Raw genomic sequence first — 26,250 nt, 5'->3', positions numbered from 1 at the left:
CCCAATAATATTGCCAAATTATATCATGATAATATAATGTTAAAATTAATTTGTAGGGCATGGGAGCAACAAAAAATATAAAATTATTTTAAGTTCTATAATTAAATTCATTGAGGTTATATTATCTAAAAATTGTTTTAGCCAAGCATATCTGAAAAGAAAACTTTTTCTTAATCACCTACAACTTAGCAGCCATTTAGACACTTAAGCTCTGCTTGTGACATAAGAAATTTATTCTTTTTTCCTATTTCTGTGAAAATGTTATATCAAATAGGACGGCAATTTCTGTTGTTTTATCTTCTCCATAGCGATTCTGGAGGAATTATCTAAATCAGAAGCAAGTCAGAGATGCAGCTGTGCAGAAGGATGCTGTCCTTATGGTTAGTGCAGCCACTCTTCTCCAAGCTTCCTGGCGTGCTCACTTAGAGAGGCAGCGGTATTTGGAGCTCCGGACCGCAGCCACCATCATCCAGCAGAGATGGAGGGAACACTGCAGGCGGAGACACACGGCTGCTGTTTGCATACAGGCCAGATGGAAAGGCTGCAGGGAAAGTAAGAGGTATCAAGAGCAAAGGAACAAAATTATCCTTTTGCAGTCAGTATGTAGAGGATTCAAAGCAAGACAAAGGTAATTTTTGTTGCTATAAAAATTACTCCTTCTTTCTTCCCAAGTAATTTGTTGATACCTTTGCTCCGACATTTGCCTAACTTCTATTAGAATTGGTTATGTACATTTGTCTTCTCTGCTAAAGTGTGATACTCTTGGCAATTTTAACCTACTTTGTGTGGCATATAAGAGAAGTTAAGTAAGTGTTTATTGAGTTAAATTGGATTGAAAATCTACATGGTCTGTTTTTATAACTGCTAAGAGTTAATTTTTACTGGTTCTGGTCTTTAAAATTTGGCAATATTCGACTGTTTTTACCTTCAGAAACTTTAATTCCATTTTTAAAGTTTACCTTAAAATAAGGAATTATTACAATGAGAGCTTTGCTTTTGAGTTAATTTATATTTTGACTAGAATGCCCAGTTAGGAATAGTACACTTAATAAACTATCTCACTCATGGAAATAGACTTAGGAAATATGCATTTTAGTTAGTTTAAGAAAGACTTGGGTATTATAAAAAGAAAATTTTGGAGACTTTACATTTTTTTCTTAAATTCTCTGAATATATTTTCCACAGTGATAACCAAGAGATATCTCTCACTCATTTTTAAAAATGTTTTTATATAGGTTTAAAGCCTTAAAAGAACAAAGACTAAGAGAAACAAAACTAGAACTTGGATTGACAAATATTGAGCCTTATGGAGCTCTGGAAATTCAGGGCTCAGACCCTTCAGAATGGGAGGATTGTTCCTTTGACAACAGAGTAAAAGCCATAGAGGAATGTAAATACGTGATAGAGAGTAATCAAATTTGCCATGAAAGTTCAATGGGCTTCTTGAAGGAGTCCCCAAATAAGCGACAGGAGAGAGCCAGAAGCCATAGTGGTGTGGACTTGCAGGAAGATGTGATTGTGAGAGAGAGACCCAAGTCCTTGGAGGATCTCCACCAGAAAAGAGTAGGTCGGGCCAAAAGAGAAAGTCGGAGAATGAGAGAACTAGAGCAAGCTATCTTTAGTTTAGAGTTGCTGAAAGTCCGTTCTCTTGGTAGCACGTCTCCTTCAGAGGAGCGCAGATGGTCTACAGAACTGATTCCTGAGGGCCTTCAGTCTCTGGAAGGTACACCTGATAGTGAAAGCTCTCAAGGAAGTTTGGAACTTCTGAGCTGCGAGGAAAGTCAAAAGAACAAACAAGAGTCTATAGCTTTAGATGAAGGAGACTTGCAGTTTCTATCACCCAAGATACCTAGCAGTCCAAAATTTGAATCACAGGACAATGCCCTTGGTGACTCAAGCAAAAGTAATAGTCACACATTAATTCAAAAGGGGACATCCTCTGACTCAGTGCATTTGAAGAATGGGACTGTGAAGGAAAAACTGGTTTGCAATTCTGAATCTATTTCTTGTAAGCCCCAGCTGAGAGACTCCTTCATTTCAAATAGTCTGCCTACATTTTTTTATATTCCCCAGCAAGACCCACTGAAAACAAGTTCCCAACTAGACACAAGTATACAGAGAAACAAACTGTTGGAAAGTGAACAAACACATTCAGCTCTTACTTTGGGTATCAGCAGGGAAGCAAGGAAGTACCACTTCTCGGGAGAAAATCAGCTTATTGCTTCTTTGAATACAGAGTCTTCTAACAGCCTGTTTAAAAAGTTAGAAAAGCTGAACACTGAGAAGGAGGAAAGGCAGAAGCAGTTGCAGCAGCAGAATGAAAAAGAGCTGATGGAGCAGATACGCCAGCAAACAGATATTCTAGAGAAGGAACGAAAAGCCTTCAAGACGATGGAAAAGCCCAGACCTGTGGAGTCCTCTCTGCGCCAGCCAAAGCAAAGAGTAGAAAGGCCATCCTCTCTGCTCATCCTGAACTCCTCGCATAAGGAAGAGCCCATGGTACAAGGGACTCCATCAGCTGTGAAAGGTACAGCGTTTGCTGCAGAGGACAGTCCCTCTTCTCACTTACCCCTGAAGGACCAACCTGTCACTCTGTTCTTTGAAAAAAGAGGAGGCTCCTGCCAGCCTAGTTCTATCAAGGAATTATCGGTGACAGACACAACAGGCACCCAACTGAATGTAGCCTGTAAGTTCAGTAATAATCGCATTTCAAAAAGAGAACACCTTAGGCCATCTCAGTCTTATAGTCACAAATCTGATGACCCTTCCAGAGATGGTACTACTGGGGCCATTTTCTTCATGCCAAAGGACAATATGAATATTTCCCTGTAAGTGAAATTTTATTTATTTTCATCTATGAATGGGAAACTTTGGAGAATTTTATTAAGGTGCCTATATGTGCCTCAACATTTATATGGGTGCTACTTTAATCAACCATTTTCTCTGTGTAAAAAAATTTACTGCTCATTGACTCCATTAGCCACATGAAATTGGATATAATTTTACCCTAGGAATCTTTGGCTAAGTACAAATAGCAGAGTTTTTGGTTCCTCCCCATTAAGTGAAAAGCCATTTGTGAAAGGCAATATAGTGCCTATAAACATAGGCAATCAGCAAATACTGGTTGCTCTGGAGCTGTTAGGTGTAGCAGTCCTAGCTTATTAATGTCAGGCTTTAAAGTTAATGTGCTTTGTCACAGTTGTTGACCTTTACACCTTACTGAAGTTATTTATACTTTCATTTGTGGTGGAAAGCACATAGCATAAACTTTACAATCTTAATAACCATTTTTACATGGACAGTACAGTAGTGTTAACGAGTTTTGCAGTGGATCTCTAGAACTTTTTCATCCTGCAAGACAAACTCTCAGTACTCATTGAACAACATCTGCCCTTTTCCCCTTACCCACTCTACTTCAGTTTCTAAGAATATAACTACTGTGGATGCCTCATCTAATTGAAAGTTCTTTATATTTTAAGTTTTCTTTATTAGCCATGAGAAAAACATTTTTTAATTTGTACATAAAAACAAGTTTGATGAAATTTAAGATATTTATATCAAGTCTTTACATACAGTAGTTTTCAGTTCCTGTGGGAGAATATCACTATTTAAATGATAAATGGGTAAAAACATTAAGTTTCACCTGAACTATGAAAATAACTTTTTCTTTCTTATCATTGCCTGAGCTTTTAAATCTTTCAGTCTTGAAAATTGCATACATTTTATAGAAACTCTTTGAAAATATGAGGAAAAGATCATTTATATTTTATTTTTCCACTAAGAATTTCTATGCAGTATAAAATGCAGTTTGACTAAATGGCAGCTTGATCCTATTCCTGCCCATTAACCTAGAGATTGCCCAGAAGTTCAGTGACTCTGTAGCATATAAACCCATCAAAGAGTGTTAAAAACATAGTTTCCTGTCATTCTGATTAACTTGGTGATATGTGATGTGTGTGTGGTTGGATCCATAAATCTGTTTTGTAGAAGGCTTGTAGATTTAAAAAATAAACCTTGTGAATTACTCCTTTTATCATTTTTCCAAGATAATCTGAGGTCTGTTTGATCTAGCTTGCTTTATCTCCTCAAGATCTACTTGTCTTCAAAATTATATAGTAGCTTATTTATGTGTAATCTTAAGTAAAATTATCCTACAAATTTTCTCTTATTCTATCAGTAATACTTAGAAACTTTAGCATTTTATAGAATCATAAATGTTGGTATTTCTAAATTATCTAGTCCGTTCCCACATATTATGGATGATTGGCAGGGGCCCAAAAAGGGGAAGTGACTTGTTCAAGGTCACATGTTTAGAGAAAAACTGAGACTAAAATTTGAGTTTCATGATTAGGAATCAGCGTTGGGTTTTATGATTGGGAAGTAACATCAGTGTTCTATCAGTACCATAGTGGTAATAAGTACTCAGTGGTCTTTATCTGGTTAATGAGGGAGGACATTAAAAGAGAGATCTAAAGAAAATGCTGAGAGTTAAAAAATTTGTTACGATGGTCGAGTGCTATCAAAGGTCTTGTTAATTGTTTCTCTCTTTGGAGAACAAATCAGAGGCCAATAGGCTCAACTGTGGCAAAAGAGATTTTAATAACCAGAGGGGAATCTTTTAGGACAATTTAGGATTGTTAGGTCTGATCATATACTGGTAAAAAAAAAAAAAAAAAGGAAATCTCTGAGAAGGCTTTAGCTAAGAAAGATTTGTTTTTATGAATTTAGGTTTGTTTAGGGACATAAGATAACCTCTAATGGCCCTTCAGCCTTCACTTATAAAAATTAAATTGAAAAATTTTGAATAAAAGAGCAATTAGTCTGTCAACTCGTATTATAAGTTAGTGTCTACTTTAAACCTAGCACTATGCTGGAAGATGAGATAGGATTCTCAATGAGCTAACAGTTCTGCTAAGGAGAGATTAGCACTATGTTGTTCAGTCTTAAGATTCGTGGTACTGAGTTAATATAGGTAATTGAGGCCATGAAAGTGCAGATTCTGTTCAGATTTTTGTCAGACACTGACACCCATTTCTACACAGAACTTAACGATAAAGCAGTCATATATCATGAGGTTATTCAGGCACAATTAAATTATCACAATCTAACACTATACCATCTGTATCATTTGGGGCATACTTCTTTTAGCTTGATAACAATTTGTTATCTTTGGTGTTGATTTTATTCTGTACAACCTCAGGTTTTGAAACTAAAACAATAAATAAATGCTACAGAGATTTCAGAAAGAAAATTTGGTAAGCATAGGAACCAATTCAGTATAAAACAAAACAATGAGGTCCTCATCACTGGATAGCTACTTATCAGGTATTTTATAATGATTAAAGTAAAAGGGCCCTTGAAGACTAATTCTGAAGATTTGGGGATTTGTAGTCTTCCCTTTCTTATCATTAAATCCATTTCATTTCTGAAACAATTTCTGCTACTATTCTTAAATGTGTCATCATAGTGGAATATACCCAGTGATTATCAGATCAGAGCCTCTAGTAATTCAATCAGACATGTAAATTCTGCATAATAGTATCAGTTGAGTAAGCAGAAAAAATTTGACTTATTGTTTTGGTAATTGAATAAGGTCTGGGAATATTTATGGAATTTGCTAGCATTTTTTGACCTGGCTTTTTAAACTGTATTTCATTGCTATACTTTAAAACTGATGCCATAGGATATCTGTTAGGAATTGAAATGTAATCCTGTTGTTTTATCCTAAGTGTCAATAAGGAAGCTTTGAACATTGGAAATCCTCAACTCTACAAACGAGATGAACCAGCTTGGAAACCTATGAAATTAACTGGGCCGGGCCAAGGAGAGGTAAGTATTGAATTTTGTTTATCTATCTTCTATTCATCAAAATAGATGCAAGCTATTTTGGAAAAAAATTATTCTTGTAGGTAGAGCACCTCATCTACCATTTACTCCCAAATGTTTATAGGGAAAGAGACCATGAGTTATACTTGGGGACACATACTTCAGCGGGGAATGGTGTGTAAAAACCCAGATTATATTTACAAAAAAGACGTTGCTGGGAAAAGAAAGCAATTTGTGCAAGTGACTTTGGTGACTTATGGCAGTGGAGGATGACTTGCTTGGCTACAGAGAAAACCAGTGTAGATTTAGCTTCCATTCTTTTACATTGTCTAGAGTAATGTATATGTATTGTTTTTGGTTATATAGTGGAAAAAGCACTGTGGGGTGGAGGGATGTTTCAAGAAATTCATCAGCTCTCTAATGTTTTCCATTGGCATCATCTCCAAAAATACCAAGACAAAACATTGTTGTGTTATTTGTTTTATCATTTGGTCAAGCAGGTTGCCAGACCGGCCCATAAAAAGAAAGCTCGAATGGCGCGGACGCGCTCCGATTTCTTGACTAGAGGTACTTTTGCTGCAGGGGAGGGGGATACAGAGGAAGATGATTACGATGACATTATTGAGCCCCTTCTCTCCCTTGACCAAGCTTCTCACTCTGAGCTAGGGTCTGTACCCAGCCTGGGTCAGGCCTCTCACAGTGACTCCGAAATGGTAATTTTTACAGCAATATAAGAAAAATAGGCAACAAGCCAATCTGATGGGAATATCGTCTTTGCTAATGTAAAGCTAACCTCTGCGGCTTCTTCCCTGTGTAGTGGTTTGTACATGGGAAACCTCAGTGAACACAGCAGCTAAAGCTAAACCTTCATTTAGTAGGACTCTGATAACACTTGAGCAGTGCATGTTAAATCATAAATTAGGCAAAACTAATGTTATTTAACTTGGCACTAATGTAGAAATTTTCTGTTATATCTTAGAAGGCCTAGAGCAGGGACCCTCAAATTTTTTTTCTGTAAAGGGCCAGACAGTGAACATTTTACACTGTGGTCATTCAATCTTTGCAACTACTTAACCCTGCCACTCGAATGAGAACAGCTATAGATAATAAATAAACAAACGGGCATGGCTGTGTTCCAGCAAAACTGGTGGCGGGAACAGGCAATGGCCTTGTATTTGACCTTTTGGCCATCGTTTGTTGATTTCTCTCTAGTATATTAAATAATCCAATAACTTCTAACTGAAAAGGTATTCTCTTTTCCTTTTTTTTTAAACTTGCTGCCTCTCCCCATTTTTTAGTAATAGAAAACAAATATGAATTTTCAAAAAAAATTTAATGAACAATGCCAAAAATGTTTCTCTGGACCAACCCAGACAAGTAAAAGGCTGTACATAATGTGGATTTCTGTTAACCACAGTTATAACATTGAAGTTAGGTTTGAATAAAGCTGCACTATTTTGACTTAATATAACTTTATCATCATATCTCAACCAAAATTAGGTTTATAAAGGTTGACAAGTATGAATGTATTTATGGATACAAAGCATTTGATTTTAGAATTGTACTGGAAAATGTACAGTATAAGGACTCTGTATGTCTAGTATGTTCTAAAACATCATTGATGAAGTAGATGACATAATGTACTTTACTTCCATGAATATCCTTAATTAAGCTGGATCTCTAATGTTCTTCTTTATAGTACCTGTTCTTTATGGGAGGAACATTTTAAGATGATCTTCTTTTGACTTACTAAATATTTTATCTTTAACTGTTCTAAGATGTTTAATTATGCCAGCGACCTATTTAATTAAAATTTCTGCTTATTTCCAGAATACCTTCATTGTCTTTAACTTTTGTTGGAGATAGACCCAATTTTTTAAATGATAATACTGATATTCTAAGAAAGAAAAAGCAAAAACAATGAAAACAGAAGAATGCATAATAAGTTCTCTAATTAGACAAATGAGTCATTACTCTGAGCCAAACCGTAGGATTTTACAAATTGGAAATAATCTGTATACCTGCTAATCTATCTATCTATATATAATTAGAGCCAAAGCTCTCTCTTCAGTGTAAGGTAAAATAACCCCATTTGGAAGTGCCCTGTTTTTGAGTTCTAAGTAGAGGACAATATTCTTATCATCTGATTAGTATGTTAAAGATTATGTAATGGAACAAACTAAGGAAAAGTACTGCTTTTATTTTTTTTTCAATGTAAATAGGGAGCATATTTAATTATCTCTAAAGTGTACATAGGTTTTTCATTTGTGGAAGAACTTAGCATTTGTAATTGCTGTTTGTTCCTGAGAGTTTTCTTTGTTACAAACCGTAGTCCTTTATGTGGTAGAATTCTTTCTCACTGAGAAAGCACTTACTGAGATGAGCTAGGAATTGGGCTTTTTGCTTGGAGCATTCAGTTCCTTTAAGGTAGCCTCTGCCTATGATTCTGTCAACTGCTTGATGGTCACTGCATGCCAGTAGCTGTAGAGCACTCCCTTGCAAAGTGTGCTAGTCACTTCTCCAGCTTCTCGCTGCCCTTCTGTTTGATCACTAGCTATTTTAGGAACAGGTGGTGGTGGTTGTTTCTGGTGGACATTTGCATGGAGAAGCTTTGCTTTCTAGAATATGCTGATAGATGCTTATTGGGGTTCGGGCGGGGGAGGGTAGGAACAGTTTTCAAGTGTGTTTCTGTTTATCTTGAAAATATGCCATGTTCTAATTAATATCTATATCATGAAAATGAAGACTATTTTTAAGTGGAATCTACTGAATTATCAAAATCCATATATCTTCAGGATTTTAAGTGGGATTGGTTTTCTGGGCACATGGATTTTTAAAGTCTGGATAGTTTGTTTTTTCCCTCCTAAACAAAGTGAATCCCATCACTCTGACATTGCTAAGAAGTGTGTCATTCAATTTTGAAAGAAGCCATCTGCCCTTTCTAGTTGTGAAATAACTAATGTAATGGGATAAAGACATCTAGTTTTAAATGAATTACTTGAAGAGGATTTGATAAACATTACCTCCTGAGCTGGTGAATTGTTAATTACTTGTTAGCTGCTGTGAAGGAGTGGAGAAGAGAGTAGTAGTTGACTCTGGTATATGGCTCGTGTTTTTCTTAACTTCCTACTTTAACTCTGCCATTTGAATAAAGGTTTATTTTTTGTATGCTGCGCTCACTCAGTTATTATGCCCACTTTGTTGATTTTTACCTAAAAAGGATGACATGTTCTGCTAAACAATATTTTTAAGCTGACTTTCATACAGTTTTTTGGTCTTAATCTTCTGGATGGTAAGTGAATTAGTAAAATCATTGCTATCCCTGATTTGTAGGATTGATATAATTAACATTACAATTTTCTCTGTGTAGGTTCTTCTACCGTTCTGTAGACTTAAAACAATCATCTATATGCATGTGACTCCCAAATGGCTTTCCAGAATTTGTCGTCTTTATCTTTATTTATCTTTTATTTTTATTAAGATGTCATTGATATACACTCTATGAAGGTTTCACATGAAAAACAAAGTGGTTTCTACATTCACCCATATTATTGAGCACCACACATACCCCATTGCAGTCACTGTCCATCAGTGTAGTGAGATGCCACAGTCACTACTTGTCTTCTATGTGCTACACTCTCTTCCCCACGATACACCCCACACCATGTGTAGTAAGCATAATACCCCTCAATCCCCTTCTCCCTCCCTCACAGCCTGCCCTTCCCCACCCCTCCCTTTGGTAAACTCTAGTCCCTTCTTGGAGTTTGTGAGTCTGCTGCTGTTTTCTTCCTTCAGTATTGCTTCATTGTTATACTCCACAAATGAGGGAAATCATTTGGCACTTGTCGTTTTCTACCTGGCTTATTTCACTGAGCAAAATATCCTCTAGTTCTATTGATATTGTTGCAAATGATAGGATTTGTTTTTTTCTTATGGCTGAATAGTATTCCGTTGTGTATATATACCACGTCTTCTTTATCCATTCATCTACTGATGGACACTTAGGTTGCTTCCATTTCTTGGCTGTTGTAAATAGTGCTGCAGTAAATATATGGGTGCATCTGTCTTTTTGAAACTGGGCTCCTGCATTCTTCGGGTAGATTCCTAGGAGTGGAATTCCTGGTTCAAATGATATTTCTATTTTTAGTTTTTTGAGGAACCTCCATATTGCTTTCCACAATGGTTGAACTAGCTTACATTCCCACCAGCAGTGTAGGAGGGTTCCCCTTTCCCCACATCCTCTCCAGCATTTGTTGTTCTTAGTCTTTTCGATGCTGGCCATCCTTACTGGTGTGAGGTGACATCTCATTGTGGTTTTAATTTGCATTTCCCTGATGATTAGTGATGTGGAGCGTCTTCTCATGTGTCTGTTGGCCATCTGAATTTCTTCTTTGAAGAACTGTTTCTTCATATCCTCTGCCCATTTGTTAATTGGGTTATTTGCATTTTGGGTGTTGAGGTGTGTAAGTTCCTTATGTATTTTGGATATTAACCCCTTGTCGGATATGTCATTTACAAATATATTCTCCCATACTGTAGGATGCCTTTTTGTTTTGTTGATGGTGTCCTTTGCCATACAGAAACCTTTTAGCTTGATGTAGTCCCATGAGTTCATTTTTTGCTTTTGTTTCCCTTTCTCGAGGAGATGGGTTCAGGAAGAAGTTGCTCATGCTTATATTCAGGAGATGTTTGCCTATGTTTTTTTCTAAGAGTTTTATGGTTTCATGACTTACATTCAGGTCTTTGATCCATTTCGAGTTTACTTTTGTGTATGGGGTTAAACAATAATCCAGTTTCATTCTCTTACATGTAGCTGTCCAGTTTTGCCAACACCAGCTGTTGAAGAGGCTGTCATTTCCCCACTGTATGTCCATGGCTCCTTTATCATATTAATTGACCATATATGCTTGGGTTTATATCAGGGCTCTCTAGTCTGTTCCATTGGTCTATGGGTCTGTTCTTGTGCCAGTACCAAATTGTCTTGATTACTGTGGCTTTGTAGTAGAGCTTGAGGTCGGAGAGCTCTTCAGCTTGAAGTCGTAATCCCCCCAGATTTATTCTTCCTACTCAGGATTGCTTTGGCTATTTGGGTCTTTTGTAGTTCCATATGAATTATAGAATGCTTTGCTCTAGTTCATTGAAGAATGCTGTTGGTATTTTGATACCAATTCAATTGCATTGAATTTGTAGATTGCTTTAGGCAGGATGACCATTTTAACAATATTAATTCTTCCTATCTATGAGCTTTGGGTATATTTCCATTTATTGGTACCTTCTTTAATTTCTGTCATGAGTGTCTTATAGTTTTCAGGGTATAGGTCTTTCACCTCCTTGTTTAGGTTTATTCCTATGTATTTTATTCTGTTTGATGTAGTTGTACAGGAGTTGTTTTCTTCATTCCTCTTTCTGTTAGTTCAAGAGAATATAGGAATGCAACAGATTTCTGCATATTAATTTTGTATCCTGCAACTTTGCTGAATTGAGATATTAGTTCTAGGAGTTTTGGAGTGGATTCCTTAGGGTTTTTTATGTACAATATCATGTCATCTGCAAACAGTGACAGTATAACTTCTTCCTTACCAATCTGGATGCCTTTTATTTCTTTTGTTGTGTGATTGCCGTGGCTAGGACCTCCAGAACTATGTTGAATAAAAGCAGAGAGAGTGGGCCTCCTTGTCTTGTTCCCAATCTTAAAGGAAAAGCTTGTAACTTCTCGCTGTTAAGTATGATGTTGGCCGTGGGTTTGTCATATATGGCCTTTATTATGTTGAGGTACTTGCCCTTTGTACCCATTTTGTTGAGAGTTTTTATCATGAATGGATGTTGAATTTTGTTGAATGCTTTTTCAGCATCTATGGAGATGATCATGTGGTTTTTGTCCTTTTTGTTGATGTAGTGGATGATGTTGATGGATTTTCTAATATTGTACCATCCTTGCATTCCTGGAAAAAATCCTACGTGATCATGGTGGATGATTGTTTTGATATATTTTTGAATTCGGTTTAATATTTTGTTGAGTATTTTTGCATCTATGTTCATCAGGGATATTGGTCTGTAATTTTCTTTTTTTGTTGTGTTTTTGCCTTGTTTTCGTATTAGTGATGCTGGCCTCATAGAATGAGTTTGGAAGTAGTCCCTCTTCTACTTTTTGGAAACTTTAAGGAGGATGGGTATTAAATCTTCACTAAATGTTTGATAAAATTCAGCGGTGAAGCCATCTCGTCCAGGAATTTGTTCGTAGGTAGTTTTTTGATTACCAATTGAATTTCATTGCTGGTAATTGGTCTATTCAGATTTTCTGTTTCTTTCTGTGTCAGCCTTGGAAGGTTTTATTTTTCTAGGAAGTATTTAATTTGTTCTAGGTTATCCAGTTTGTTAGTATATATATATAATTTTTCATACTATTCTCATAATTCTTTGTATTTCTGTGGTGTCAGTAGTGATCTTTCCTTTCTCATTTCTGATTCTGTTTATGTGTGTAGACTCTATTTTTCTTAAAAAGTCTGTACTAGGGGTTTATCTGTTTTGTTTATTTTCTCAAAGAATCAGCTCTTGCTTTCGTTGATTCTTTCTATTGTTTTATTCATCACGATTTTATTTACTTCTGCTCTAATCTTTGTTATGTCCCTCCTTCCAATGACTTTGGACCTAATTTGTTCTTTTTCTAGTTTTGTTAATTGTGAGTTTAGACTGTTCATATGGGATTATTCTTCTTTTCTGAGATAGGCCTTTACTGCAATATGCTTTCCTCTTAGCACAGCCTTCGCTGCATCCCACAAATTTTGCAGTTTTGAATTATTGTCGTCATTTGCCTCCATATATTGCTTGATATCTGTTTTTCTTTGGTCATTGATCCATAGATTATTTAGGAGCATGTTGTGAAGCCTCCATGTGTTTGTGGGATTTTTCATTTTCTTTGTGTAATTTATTTCTAGTTTCATACTTTTGTGCTCTGAGAAGGTGGTTGGTACAATTTCAATGTTTGTGAATTTAGTGAGGCTCTTTTCGTGGTCTAGTATATGATCTGTTCTTGAAAATGTTCCATGTGCACTTGAGAAGAATGTGTATTATGCTGTTTTTGGTGTAGAGTTCTGTAGATGCCTATTAAGTCCATCTGTTCTAATGTGTCGTTCAGAGCCTCTGTCTCCTTGCTTATGTTTTGTCTGGTTGATCTGTCCTTTGGAGTGAGTGGAGTGTTGAAGTCTCCTAGAATGAATGCATTGCATTCTATTTCCCCTTTTAATTCAGTTAGTATTTGTTTCACATATGTAGGTGCTCCTGTGTTGGGTGCATAGATATTTATAATGGTTATATCTTATTAGTGGATTGACCCCTTTATCATTATGTAATGTCCTTCTTTGTGTCTTGTGACTTTCTTTGTTTTGATGCCTCTTTTGTCTGATACAATTACTGCAACTCTTTCATTTTTCTCCCTATTATTTGCATGAAATATCTTTTCCCATTCTTTCACTTTTAGTCTGTGTATGTCTTCAGGTTTGAAGTGAATCTCTTGTAGGCAGCATATACATGGGTCTTGTTTTTTATCCATTCATTGACTCTGTATCTTTTGGTTGGTGCATTCAGACCATTTACATTTAGGGTGATTATCGATAGGTATGTACTTATTGCCATTGCAGGCTTTAGATTCTTGGTTACCAAAGGTTTAAGGTTAACTTCCTTACTATCTAAGAGTCTAACTTAACTCACTTAGTGTGCTATTACAAACACAATCTAAAGGTTCTTTTTTTCTCCTCCTTTTTCTTCCTCCTCCATTCTTTATATATTACATATCATATTCTGTGCTCTTTTTCTATCCCTTGATTGGCTTTGGGGGTAGTTGGTTTAATTTTGAATTTTCTTTGTAATTAATTGTTCTACTTTCTTTACAGTGGTTTTATTACCCCTGGTGACAGCTATTAAACCATAGGAACACTTCCATCTATAGCAGTCCCTCCAAAATACACTGTACAGATGGTTTGTGGGAGGTAAATTCTCTCAGCTTTTGTTTATCTGAGAATTGTTTGATCCCTCCTTCAAATTTAAATGATAATATTGCCAGATAAAATGTTCTCGGTTCATGGCCCTTTTCTTTCATTGCATTAAATACATCATGCTGCTCCCTTATGAACTGTATGTTTTCTGCTAAGAAGTCTGATGATAGCCTGATGGGTTTTCTTTGTATGTGATCTTATTTCTCTCTCTGGCTGCTTTTAATAGTCTGTCCTTATCCTTGATCTTTACCATTTTAATTATATGTCTTGGTGTTTTCTTACTTGGGTCCCTTGTGTTGGGAGATCTGTGCCTCTGCTGTGGCCTGAAAGACTATCTTCTTCCCCAGATTGTGGAAGTTTTCAGCAGTTACCTCCTCAAAGACACTTTCTATTCCTTTCTTTCTTTTTTCTTCTTCTGGTACCTCTGTAATATAAATATTGTTCCAGTTGGATTGTTCACAGTTCTCTCAATATTCTTTCATTCTTAGAGATCCTTTTTTCTCTCTGTGCCTCGGCCTCTTTTATTCCTGTTCTCTAATTTCTGTCTCATTTATTGTCTCCTCCACCGTATCTAATCTGCTTTTTAAAACTTACATTGTATGTTTCATTTCTGTTACTGTGTTCCATAATGATTGGATCTCCAACCAGAATTCATTCCTGAGTTCTTGAATATTTTTCTGTACCTCCATGAGCATGTTTATGATTTTTATTTTGAAATCTCGTTCAGAAAGATGCACGAGGTCATTTCCATTTGACTCTTCCTATGGTGTATTTATGATTTTGCTTTGAGCCAGGTTCCTTTGACGTTTCATATTTGTATGTGGCACCCTCTAGTGCACAGAAGCTCTATTCTCTGGAGCTGCTCATCCCCTGGAGGAATGTTGGGGGTCTCAGGGTAGCAGTGTTGGTGCCTGGGGGGAGGAAAGAGCTGTTTCCTGCTTCTTGGCTGCTATGCCTGTCTCCACTGCCAGAACCAGTGGGCCGAGCACACAGGTGTAAGCGTCTATGCTTTGCATTTTTAGCTGCTGTATGCGGGGCGTCCCTCTGGCTTGCCTAACACCAGGGCAGGGTTTGCTGGTTTATAAGCCTGGTGCGATCTGGCTGGGAGGAAGGGGCAGCAGGCTGCATATCATGCAGTCGGGCCTTGGCTGTGTAGCTAGCCAGGGGGCTGGAGCGCCTGAAGATTGTCAAAGTTCCCAACCTGGTGGGCAGAGTGCACCCGGAAAATTTTGTCTACCTGCCCTTTCCCCTGAGCAGTAAGCTCTGTGCAATGCTCGCCCCTTTAGCAGCTCTCTCACTGTTAGGAAGTCTCTCAGACTGCCTGCCTTTCTTTTGTTCCTAAGTAGCCGGTTATGGATCCCTGTTTTCCACCAGCGGCTGGAATCTCATTCGCTCCAGGTATTCTGCCTATCTCAGCTTTCCAACCCCATTATTCTCCAGTGCACCATGCATTGTAGGTTTGTGCTCCCAGAGCAGATCTCCAGGGTTTGGGTGTTCAGCAGTCCCAGGCCTCCCGCTCTGTTTCTCTTCCTCCTGCTGTTAAGCTGTGGTGGAGGAAGCGCTTATTTTCTGCCAGGCCACAGCTTTGGTACGTTACCCTGTTCCGTGAGGTCTATTCTTTTCTCCACGTGTATGCAGTCTGGCGCAGTCCTTTTTCCTGTTGCTCTTTCAGGATTAGTTGTATTAATTATATTTTCATATTATGTGCGGTTTTAGGAGGAGGCCTCTGTCTCACCTCTCACGCCGCCATCCTTCAAGTATTATCTTTAATAATTTCAGATTGTCCTTTTCCTGGTTTTGGGTGTTGTCTAACACAGAAATGTTCATTACTACTCAGCTAAATATTCAGTGCAGACCCTCTCAAGATCTCCAAAGTTATTTTCTTTGTGCATTTCTATCCTCTTTAGTACTCGTCTTTTAGTCTCTAGTCAGGTGGGTCTCTTGGACTTTTACTTTCATCTGTTCAACTTAGTCTGCAGAGGTTCACCTTGATTCCCCCCACTCTGTCACAGCCTTGAAACTATCTCCAGGCCCTAGCTGGGACAGATGGTAGGACTCACTTCCTTTGTTTCCCATCTCCCAGGGGTAACTGTCTATCAGTTTGATAACTGCCCTTTCATATGTTTTTGTCTGGATTTTTGATTTGGCTTGGTTTTGATTTTGGTTGTTTTCAAGCAAGAGGATAAAACAGGTCCCTGTTTTTCCATCTTGGCCAGAAGAAGAAGCTTTGTCTTTAAATTTTAACAACTTGAGGGATTTTCTATTTCTGTTAATAAGGCCATATCCAACCAGACAAGAAGACTTAAAAAAAATTAGAGGTATAGAGAAATGATATATTAGGATGTGATTTAGGTAAGTAACAAGAAATTCTCTCCTCTGAATTGGATTGTCTTTAAAGGGGCACATAAACAAATGGAACACGAATTACTGTATGAAATTCAGGTCCTAGTTTGACAGCCATGTAAGTTGGTTATTTTGAGTTAGACTGTTTGTGGTGATAACTGTCTTGTTTTTTGGTCCTTTGATTTGTCTTAGCTTCCTTTGTTCTAGGTCTTTTAAATCCTTTTCTGGATAGAATAAGAGCTGATAATAGCAAGTTAAGCCATAAAAATAATTATCACCTTGTAGGGACAAATAAAAGGTCAAATAAAACTATCAACTTGTAGGAAGAAATGAAAGACAATACTTAGCATCCTAGATTTATCAGATACTAGGTCTATTGTCTGTATCTTCAGATGGTTTTGACTTTTTTCTTACCTTTCTTCCCACTTAATATTCTTTATGAAATCATCAGGAAACATGAACTTATAGGTCCTATTCAGTATTTTCATTGCCTCAAGTTCTTTTTTCTTCAGATTACTGTAAGAAGTTAATAGAGTTTTTAATAGGTTCTTTTGTTGCAGTGAATCTCTGAATAATATGAATATATTTTTGTGTATTTCTAATAGATTTAATTCTCAAATAATTCCACAACCTGCATTTTAATTACAGTGGTACAATATAGTTACTTGGTTTTAATGTCTTTCATATATGTAATTATTGCAGACATCACAACGATTTTCTTCAGTTGATGAAGAAGCAAAGCTTCATAAGACTATGTCTCAAGGAGAAATTACAAAGTTGGCAGTGAGACAGAAGGCTTCAGATTCAGATATAAGGTATAAATTATACACTGAGAGTTAATAGGAGTAATAAAATTTTATTTACTGATTGACCATAATTAAATATTGAGCCTCTTTTTAAAAGCATAATTGATAGAGCAGCTGGTTTTGAAATTTATTTTAAACAAGTATTAAGTACGTATTGTGTGATAGGCACGTAATAGTTCAGATATATATATAATGAACTTTATCTTTCTATATATTTAGCAGTGTGATTTTGGGCAAAGTCTTTAAATCATTACATGACTTGTGATTTTTGTTTTGTCATGAAACAAGAGATTAAATCAGTTAAGACTGAAAATATTTTCCAGCTTTGAATTTGGATGCTGTCTGAGCTAAGTGTTTTACAAATGGAACTATAAAAGACTTTCAGAAAATAATTCTGTTTTTGTTTTTAAGAGGGTATATGGAATTTTTATTTGTCAAGTAAATATCTTTGTCCCTTGTTGTGTTATGTAATGTAATTGGAGTTGGGCCCTCACTGTACACTTGAAGATCATGCTGAAATTTATCTGGTTTATAACTCTAAATTAAGGACCGCTTCCTCAATGACTGTAGAGAAATAATGCAAGGTCACCCAAATACAGAGCAGATTATACTGGAAATCAAGTTTTGGGATGCATGAATTAACCATAGTGGCAGCTGGAGATAGCAGATTTAATATATAAATTTAATTTCTACTTCCTTCTCCAAAAATAAAAAAATAGTAGGAACAGCAAAAGAATAGGTGACAACAATAATAAAACAAAGGAATGCAAAAAGTAAATATGCATATGCAAAATTAAAATATCTTAATAGATAGGAGAAAGCTAAATTCTAAACCAGATGGTTAGAGTTGTGAAAGAAACATCTGATTGATTTCCCCAGTCCTAGAAGAAAACAGATTTATTATCTGGAAAGGATGAAATAGATCTTTACACTTGAGGTTACAAGTTGAGGACTTCCATTTAGAACAGAGGATTTAATGAATATTAACATTACTGAATGTTATGATCCCCCAGCTTTTTTCCTCTGCTCAGCTTCCACATTTCACATACCTGCTAAGTAGATGGTCCAAAGAGTCTTTGACTTTTGTCCAACCCTCAAGGAGAAAGACTTAAAGATATTGGTATCAGGGGCTCCCCTCATAAAACCAACCAGTCAGGTAACCCTACAAAGAAACAACAACTGATTCTGGGAGAAAAGATGGCAGTGTAAGAAGCAAAGCAGTAAACTTCTTCCAAAATCACGTAAAACATGAAAATACAGCACATACAGCTAAACCTGAAAATGACCTGAAGACTGCAGAACAGACTTTCTACATCTGGGGAAGAAAAGACCTCACAGAATAGGGTAAGGTGGCAAAGCCACAATCTGGCAGGGCCCAAGCCCTCCCCCCACCCCAGCCCAAAAGTGGGCAGAAGAGAAGTGGAGCAGGGAGGGAGTAGAAGCCCAGGACTACTGAACACCTTACCCCGGAGATCTGTTCTGGAATGATGAACCCACATTACATGGTGCTCTGGAGATTAGTGGGGCTGGAAAGCAACGACAGGAGGAACACTTGGAGAGGGTGAGATTCCAGCCACTTGTGGAGGACAGGTATGCACTACCTGAGACAAAAGAAAAATAGGCAGTTTGAAGGATTTCCAGCAGTGAGAGGAGCTCTAGAGGGGCAAAGATTACACTGAACTCTCTGCTCAGGAGAAAGGGCAGGTAGACAACTCCTGCCTGGCCCACTTAGCTCAGCAAGTTAGAAACCCTCAGGAGCTTCATACACTAAATATCCCTGGCTAGCAATGGGGCCCAGAGGCTTCTCTCTGTGGTGCTCAGCCAGCCACTCCTTCCTCCTGGCTGACACGAGTCATGCTCACCTAGTGCCCCCGCCCTTGTGGTAGGCCGCTCCAGCAGCTCAGCACCGAGGTTCTGTCTGTACACAGCCCACTTGACCTGGAAGTGAAGGCAAGCATTACAGCCAAGTACGCAGGAAACCCTCCCAGCTGAGCTCTTTCTTCCTGGCAGGTGCTGGTCCTGTGCACCAGTCACTCCCACCATTGTGGTAGGTCAGAGGGAGAGCAGCTCCTCCCACTTGTAGCTTCAGCAATGCAGTCCTGAGTATTCTCCCTGCTCGTGTGATCAACTGATGGCCAACACAGCCCTCCTGAAATCAGATCAGTATAAGAAGGAAAGGTGTCACACCCACTGCATGCCAACAGCTGGTGCTCCTGCATAGGAAATTGAACTTCTTGGCACTAGAGGGTGCCTCCTACACCAAGCTATTACTCCATAGGAAACAAAAAAAAAAAAAAATGAAGAGGCAGAAGAATTTGGTCCAAACAAAATTGCAAAAAAAACCACACCAGGAAGAGGGTTTAGTGAAACTGAAATCACCAATCTTCTTGATAAAGATTTCAAAGTAAAAGTCATAAACATGTTCACAGATTTACAAAAAAGTATTCAAGGTCTCAGGGAGGACTTCAACAAATAGAAGTCCTGAAAAAGAGCCACTCAGTTGAAAAATACAGTATCTGAAATGAAACCTACAATGGAGGGATTTAAAAGTAGATTAGATGATGTAGAGGAGAAGGTAAATGAAATATAAATCAGAGAACAGGAAAACAAACTGAGGGACAGAGAGAAAAAAGGAGCTCTAGAAATAAAAGAATAATAAGAGCTGTATGACCAAACCAAACAACAATATTTGCATTATAGGGGTACCAGAAGAAGAGAGAGAAAAAGGGATAGAAAGTGTCTGAGGAATAACTGTTGAAAACTTCCCCAGTCTGAGGAAGGAAAAGACACTCAGGTCATGGAAGTACAAAGATCCCACAACAAAAGGAACCCTAGGAAGACAACACCAAGACATAATTAAAATGGCAAAGATCAAGGACAAAGAGAGTATGGAAAGCAGCCAGAGAGAGAATAAAGATCAGTATAAAAGGAAAGCCCATAGGGCTATCAGCAGACTTTTCAGCAGTAACCTTACAAGGCCGAAGAGAGTGGCATGATGTATTTAATGTAATGAAACAGAAGGGCCTTCAACCAAGAATACTTTACCTGGCAAGATTATCATTTAAATTTGAAGCAGGGATTAAATGGTTTCCAGATAAGCAGAAGTTGAGGGCATTCATCACCACTAAACCATTCCTACAGGATCTGTTAAAAGGACTGTTCTAGATGGAAGTGCTTCTAAGGCTAAATAGCTGTCGCCAGAGAAAATAAACCCACAGTAAAGGTAGTGGAATAATTAATTAATAAGCAAATATGAAATTAAATCAGCTACTCACAAAGTTAGTCAAGGGATACAGAAAGAGTGCAGAATATGACGCCTAATACATAAAGTGTAGATGAGGAGGAGGAAGAAGGAGAGGGAAAAAAGTAACTTCAGGTTGTGCTTGAAATAGAGTAATCAGTGATTGAAGATAGACTGTTAGATAGTAAGGAAGTTATCCTTGAACCTTTGATTATTACAAATTTAAAGACTATGATGGCAATAAGTACATAGCTATCGATAATCACCTTAAATGTAAATGTACTGAATGCACCAATCAAAAGACATAGAGTGGCAGATTGGATAGAAAAACAAGACCCATCTATATGGTGCCTACACAAGACTCATTTCAAACCCAAAGACATACACAGACTAAAAGTGAAGGGATGGAAAAAGATATTTCATGCAAATAATAGGGAGAAAAAAGCAGGAGTAGCAGTACTTATATCAGACTAAATAAATTTCGAAACAAAGAAGGGCCTTACATAATAAAGAGGTCAGTCCATCAAGAGGATATAACCATTATAAATATCTATGCACCCAATATAGGAACACCTAAATATGTGAAAAAAATACTAACAGTATTAAAGGGGGGAAGAGAATGCAATGCATTCATTTTAGGAGACTTTATCATACCACTCACACCAATAGACAGATCTGCCAGACAGAAAATAGTAAGGAAACAGAGGCACTGAGCAATATATTAGACCAGATGGACCTAACAGATATGTACAAAACATTCCACCCAAAAGCAGCAGGGTACATATTCTCACACGTACATGGGGCATTTCCCAGAATAGACCACACAGTAGTCCATAAAAAGAGCCTCAATACATTCAAAAGATTGAAATTGTACCAACCAGCTTCTCAGACCACAAAGGTATGAAACTAGAAATATGGAGGCTTAACAGCATGCTCCTAAATAATCAGTGGATCAATGACCAAATAAAAACAGAAATCAGGCAATATATGGAGACAAATGAAAACAACAACTCAACAGCCCAAAACCTTTGGGATGCAGCAAAGGCAGTTCTAAGAGGAAAATACATAGCAATACAGGATTACCTCAAGAAATAAGAACAATCCCAAATGAACAGTCTAAACTCACAATTAAGAAACTGGAGAAAGAAGAACAAATGAGGCCCAAAGTCAATAGAAGGAGGGACATAATAAAGATCACAGCAAAAATAAATAACATTGAGAAAAATAAAACAATAGAATCAATGAAAGCAAGAGCTGGTTCTTTGGGAATCAAAGTAGATCAACCCAAAGTAATCAAAATAGATAAACCCCTAGCCAGACTTATCAAGAAAGAAGGAGACTATACCCATATAAACAGAATCAGAAATGAGAAAGGAAAAATCCCTACAGATACTACAGAAATACAAAGAATTATTAGAGAATACTATGAAAAATTATATGCTAACAAATTGGCAACTTAGAAGAAATGGACAACCACTCTGGAAAAGTACAACCTTCCAAGACTGACCCAGGAAGAAACAGAAAATATTAACCCTAAGGGCTCCACCAAAGAAACTATTAGTACTAATAACTTTATTCAGCACAGTTGCAGGATACAAAATTAATACACAGAACTCTGTTGCATTCCTATATATTAACAATGAATTATCAGAAAGAGAAATCAGTAAAGGAACTCCATTTATAATTGCATCAAAAAAAAAATAAAATACCTAAGAATAAACCTAACCATGGAGGTGAAAAGACCTATACCATGAAAACTACAGACAGTCATGAGAGAAATTAAAGAGGACACCAATAAATGGAAGTCTATCCCTTGCTCATGGATAGGAAGAATTAAAATTGTTAAAATGGCCATCCTGCTTACAGCAGTCTACAGATTCAATTCAATCCCTATTAAAACACCAATAGCATTCTTCAATAAACTAGAACAAATAGTTCTAAAATTCACATGGAATGACAAAAGACCCTGAATAGCCAAGAAAGCTTGAGAAAGAAGAACAAAGCTGAGGGACTTATGCTTCCCAACTTCAAGCTCTTCTGCAAAGCCACAGTAATAAAAACAATTTGATACTGGCATGAGAACAGACCCATAAATTAAGTGGAACAGAATAGAGAGCCCAGATATAAATTCACACATGTATGGTCAGTTAATATAAGGGAGCCATGAATATACACTGGGGAAAAGATAGCCCCTTCAACAACTAGTGTTGGGAAAACTGGACAACTACATGTAAGAGAATGAAACTCTATTATTGTCTAACTCTGTACACAAAAGTAAACTCAAAGCTGATCAGAGACCTAAATATAAGTCATGAAATCGTAAAAATCTTAGAAGAAAACATGGGCAAAAACCTCCAGAATATAAATCTGAGCAATTTTTTCCTGAACACATCTCCTCGGACAAGGGATACAAAATAAAAAATGAACAAATGGGACTACATAAATCTAAAAACTTCTGTACAGCAAAGGACATCATCAAGCAGATCAAAAAGGCATCCTATAGTATTGGAGAATATATTTGTAACAATTTATCTGACAAGGGGTTATCATCTAGAATATATAAAGAACTCATACATCTCAACATCCAGAAAATAATCTGATTAAAAATGGGCAGAGAGTCTGAGCAACCACTTCTCCAAAGAAGAAATACAGATGACCAACAGGCACATAAAAAAATGTTCCTCATTGCTAATCATCAGGGAAATGCAAATTAAAATCACAATGAGATATCATCTCACACCAGATAGGATTTCTAGTGTCCAAAAGAGAAGAAACAACAAATGCAAGGAAGTGGAGAAAGGGGAACCCTTTACACTGTTGTTGGGAATTTAAGTTGGTTCAGCTGTTGTGGAAAGCAATATGGAGGTTCCTCAAAAAACTAAAAATAGAAATACCATTTGACTCAGAAATTCCACTCCTAAGAATTTACCTGAGGAAAGCAAGATTCCTGATTCAAAAAGACATATGCACCCCTATGTTTATCACAGCACTATTTGCAATAGCCAGTATATGGAATCAACCCAAGTGTCCATCAATGGATGAATGGATACTGATGTGGTATATATACACAGTGGAATATTTTTCAGCTATAAAAAGCACAGAAATCCTCCCATTTGCAACAACATGTATGGAACTAGAGGGTATTATGTTCAATAAAATAAGCCAGACCAAAAAAGACAAATACCCAATGATCCCACTTACATCTGGAGTATAAAAACAAAGCAAAATGGAATGAACAAAATAGCAGTAGAATCACACACCGAGAAGAGTCTAGTGGTTACCAAAGGGGAGGGATTAGGGAGGGAGAATGGTACTAAATGGCAGTATAATTCGCAATCACAATACAGGTAGGTCACCGGGAGGCAGTACGGCATGGAGAAGACAACTAGTGATTCTGTAACATCTTACTACGTTGATAGACAGTGACTGCAACAGAGGGGGTGAGAACTTGATAGTATGGGTGAATGTTTTAACTATTGTGTTGTTTATGTGAAACCATTTTAAGATTGTATATCAATGATACTTAAAAAAAAAAAAAAAAGAAAACAACCATTTGGAATCCCCATCAATCAATGTACACTAGAGCATCCAAACAGCGCTTTTTTAAAAAGCCCTACTTTTGACCATCACTCATTTCTAATAATGGAAGAGACTTAAACTAAAGGATATAATACAACTTGGAAGAAATAAGCTGTGTAGTGGAATGAAAATTTGAAGATAGACAAATACAACTATCAGAAAACCTGTATAAGTAAATATAACTGCATCCGTGGAACCAGAGTGTATGAAGGTGAAACATTCATAATAAACAGAGCTTTTGAAAATTAAAAATTTGCATAAAGAAACAAGTCAGAAGAATCTGAAAATTGAGAACATATCTCAGAAAGTTGAGTAAAAAGAGAGATGGAAGAGACAAGAAAAGATAAAATTAGAGGAGCAGTTTAGGTGATCCAGTGACCTACTGGTAGGAGCTGTAGAAACAACGAAGTGTGGAGAAGAAAATTATTAATAAAGTAATTAAAATAAATTTCACAGAATTGAAGAACATGAGCTTCTAGATGGAAAGGGCCTACTGAGTGCCCAAAACAATGGCTGAAAATAGACCCATACCAAAAGATATGCCAATGTAAAATAGAGATAAAAGGAATCTCCATTATGATGGTGAACGACTTCTTCAAATGATAATTGCATAGCACACACTGAATAAAAACCACACCATATTGGGGCAGGTAAGAAGGCCCTGGGGAGAGATTTCTTCAATAATATGAAACTGTTGGAGCTCCTACTTTGTTTGTGCCTGTTGAGAGGAGACACACACAAATGGGGAAATACTTGGATGTGCAATGTATGTAGAAAAGTGAGCAAATGTAAAACAAAACACTCATTAACTCTAGAAAAACATAGGTTATGCAGGGAACTATATGCCTTAGTTGTGAATAAGACTTACATAATAGAAATAGTGAATATTACTAAAAGAAAATGCTGTATGTTGGTCTAACTAAAATTACGGTATTATTTTATTGGGGCACAGTTGTGTTTGTGGAGGGTGTAGAACAGGAGTAGTGGAACATGCTTAATCATTATCTATGGGCACTAATATAATAGCAATATAAGTATGTTAAATAGTAAAGGAATAAATTAAGTTGATTCAGAGGGTCATCTCTAGAAAGCAGAAGAGGAACTTAGAATATATGCTGTCATTTGTAATAATCCTTGTAGAACTATTTCTCTTTATACTGTATGGATGTTTAAATTTAGTAATATGTTTATTTAAATAAAAAAGAACAAAGAGAAAAAGAACATGGGCTTCAAAACCAGATAGATATGACATTGCAGCTCCATTTGCTCTTTGAGCCTCATTTTGGTCATGTTTTGTAAAGTATGGAAAATAATACCTATTTATCTTGATAGTTGTGAATATTAGGCATATTGTATTTGCGGCATTGTGTCTGGTTTCTGGTAGATGCTTAATTTTTTTTTTTTTCCTGAATAAACATACAGAGGAACAAATAAATCTCATAGTGTGGTGTTAGGATTTGATTTATGGTCAGTAAATGTAAGCTGATGTTATTTTCTTAAGGATTCCCTTGATTTATATGATGGGAGAGGGTATATAGCACTAAGAATGAGACAATATACCATAATAGGTGAGATTCTTGACCTTGTCACTCACTGGCTGTGTATCCTTGGAAGTGCTAACTAATGTTTACAAAACATTGATAACTCATGAATATAAATAATGGCATCAAAACCTTTATTGTATAATGGTAAATGTAAAGATTTAAAATTGTATCTACATCATGATTACAGTGATGTAAAAATGGGTATTCTTGTGGATAGAGATGGGAAAGAAATTTTAGGAAGTAATCAGTGTATTTTAGAGTGATGGGATATTAGTGATTTCTTTAAATGTATTTTCTTTGTTATTGTCTGTATACTAAATACAAGCTGGAAGGAGGGCAAGAATGAAAAGATACCAGTTCAGGAATCAGAAAACCTGAGTTGGCATCCTAGTTCCACTGCTTTGTAGCTATTTTATTTTAGAGAATTATTTAACGTCTCTGGGCCAAAATGTAATTTTGTATTAAAAATGAGGAAACTACCTTCCAATTGAAGTTTAAATGTGAAAATGAAGATTCAGTATGGTTAAACTTAGGTGTGAAAGTTAAATTAAGGAATACACACGAAAGCTTAAAGTGATGTACGAGTATTGTCACTGGAATATGCCGATTTCCATTTTTACTTTTATTTTAAAAAAACAGACCTCAGAGAGCAAGGATGAGATTCTGGACCAAAGGGAAACAAGGGGAGAAGAAGACCACCAGAGTGAAACCTGCTATGCAGCCAGAGAGTTCAGCATCCTTTGCTGGCTCAGATAGGATTCCAGCTCATCCATTTCCAGATGGTAAAAATGGATAAAGGGTGGAGATTGTCTTCATCATTTCTGTTTACTCTTGCTGAAAGTTTGCTATTCTTCTACTATATTTAATGACAATCTTGTTGTCTAGATAGTCTAATGAGATAGGATGAGGATGCTAAGTCC

The 26,250-nt window shown here is 36.8% G+C and overlaps 1 protein-coding gene across 8 annotated transcripts in view; it reads left to right on the top strand.

The window, feature by feature from the left end:
* The window catches only part of MYO9A (myosin IXA), a 358,540-nt gene that overhangs the window by 227,803 nt on the left and 104,487 nt on the right, over positions 1-26,250 (top strand). For 5 of the 8 annotated variants that reach the window (XM_057488942.1, XM_057488943.1, XM_057488944.1 and 2 more), the window contains 6 exons: positions 309-628; positions 1,236-2,828; positions 5,730-5,829; positions 6,324-6,539; positions 16,863-16,975; positions 25,970-26,112. In XM_057488942.1, coding sequence (XP_057344925.1) covers positions 309-628; positions 1,236-2,828; positions 5,730-5,829; positions 6,324-6,539; positions 16,863-16,975; positions 25,970-26,112 — 2,485 coding nt within the window. The remainder of the gene's footprint in view (positions 1-308; positions 629-1,235; positions 2,829-5,729; positions 5,830-6,323; positions 6,540-16,862; positions 16,976-25,969; positions 26,113-26,250) is intronic. The other 3 variants (XM_036907835.2, XM_036907834.2, XM_036907832.2) reach the window with 2 other exon arrangements.

This window comes from Manis pentadactyla, chromosome 11, assembly GCF_030020395.1.
Source record: "Manis pentadactyla isolate mManPen7 chromosome 11, mManPen7.hap1, whole genome shotgun sequence".
Lineage (NCBI taxonomy): Eukaryota > Metazoa > Chordata > Mammalia > Pholidota > Manidae > Manis > Manis pentadactyla.
Note: the sequence above shows the minus strand (reverse complement) of the source record. Positions and strands in the feature narration are given on the sequence as shown.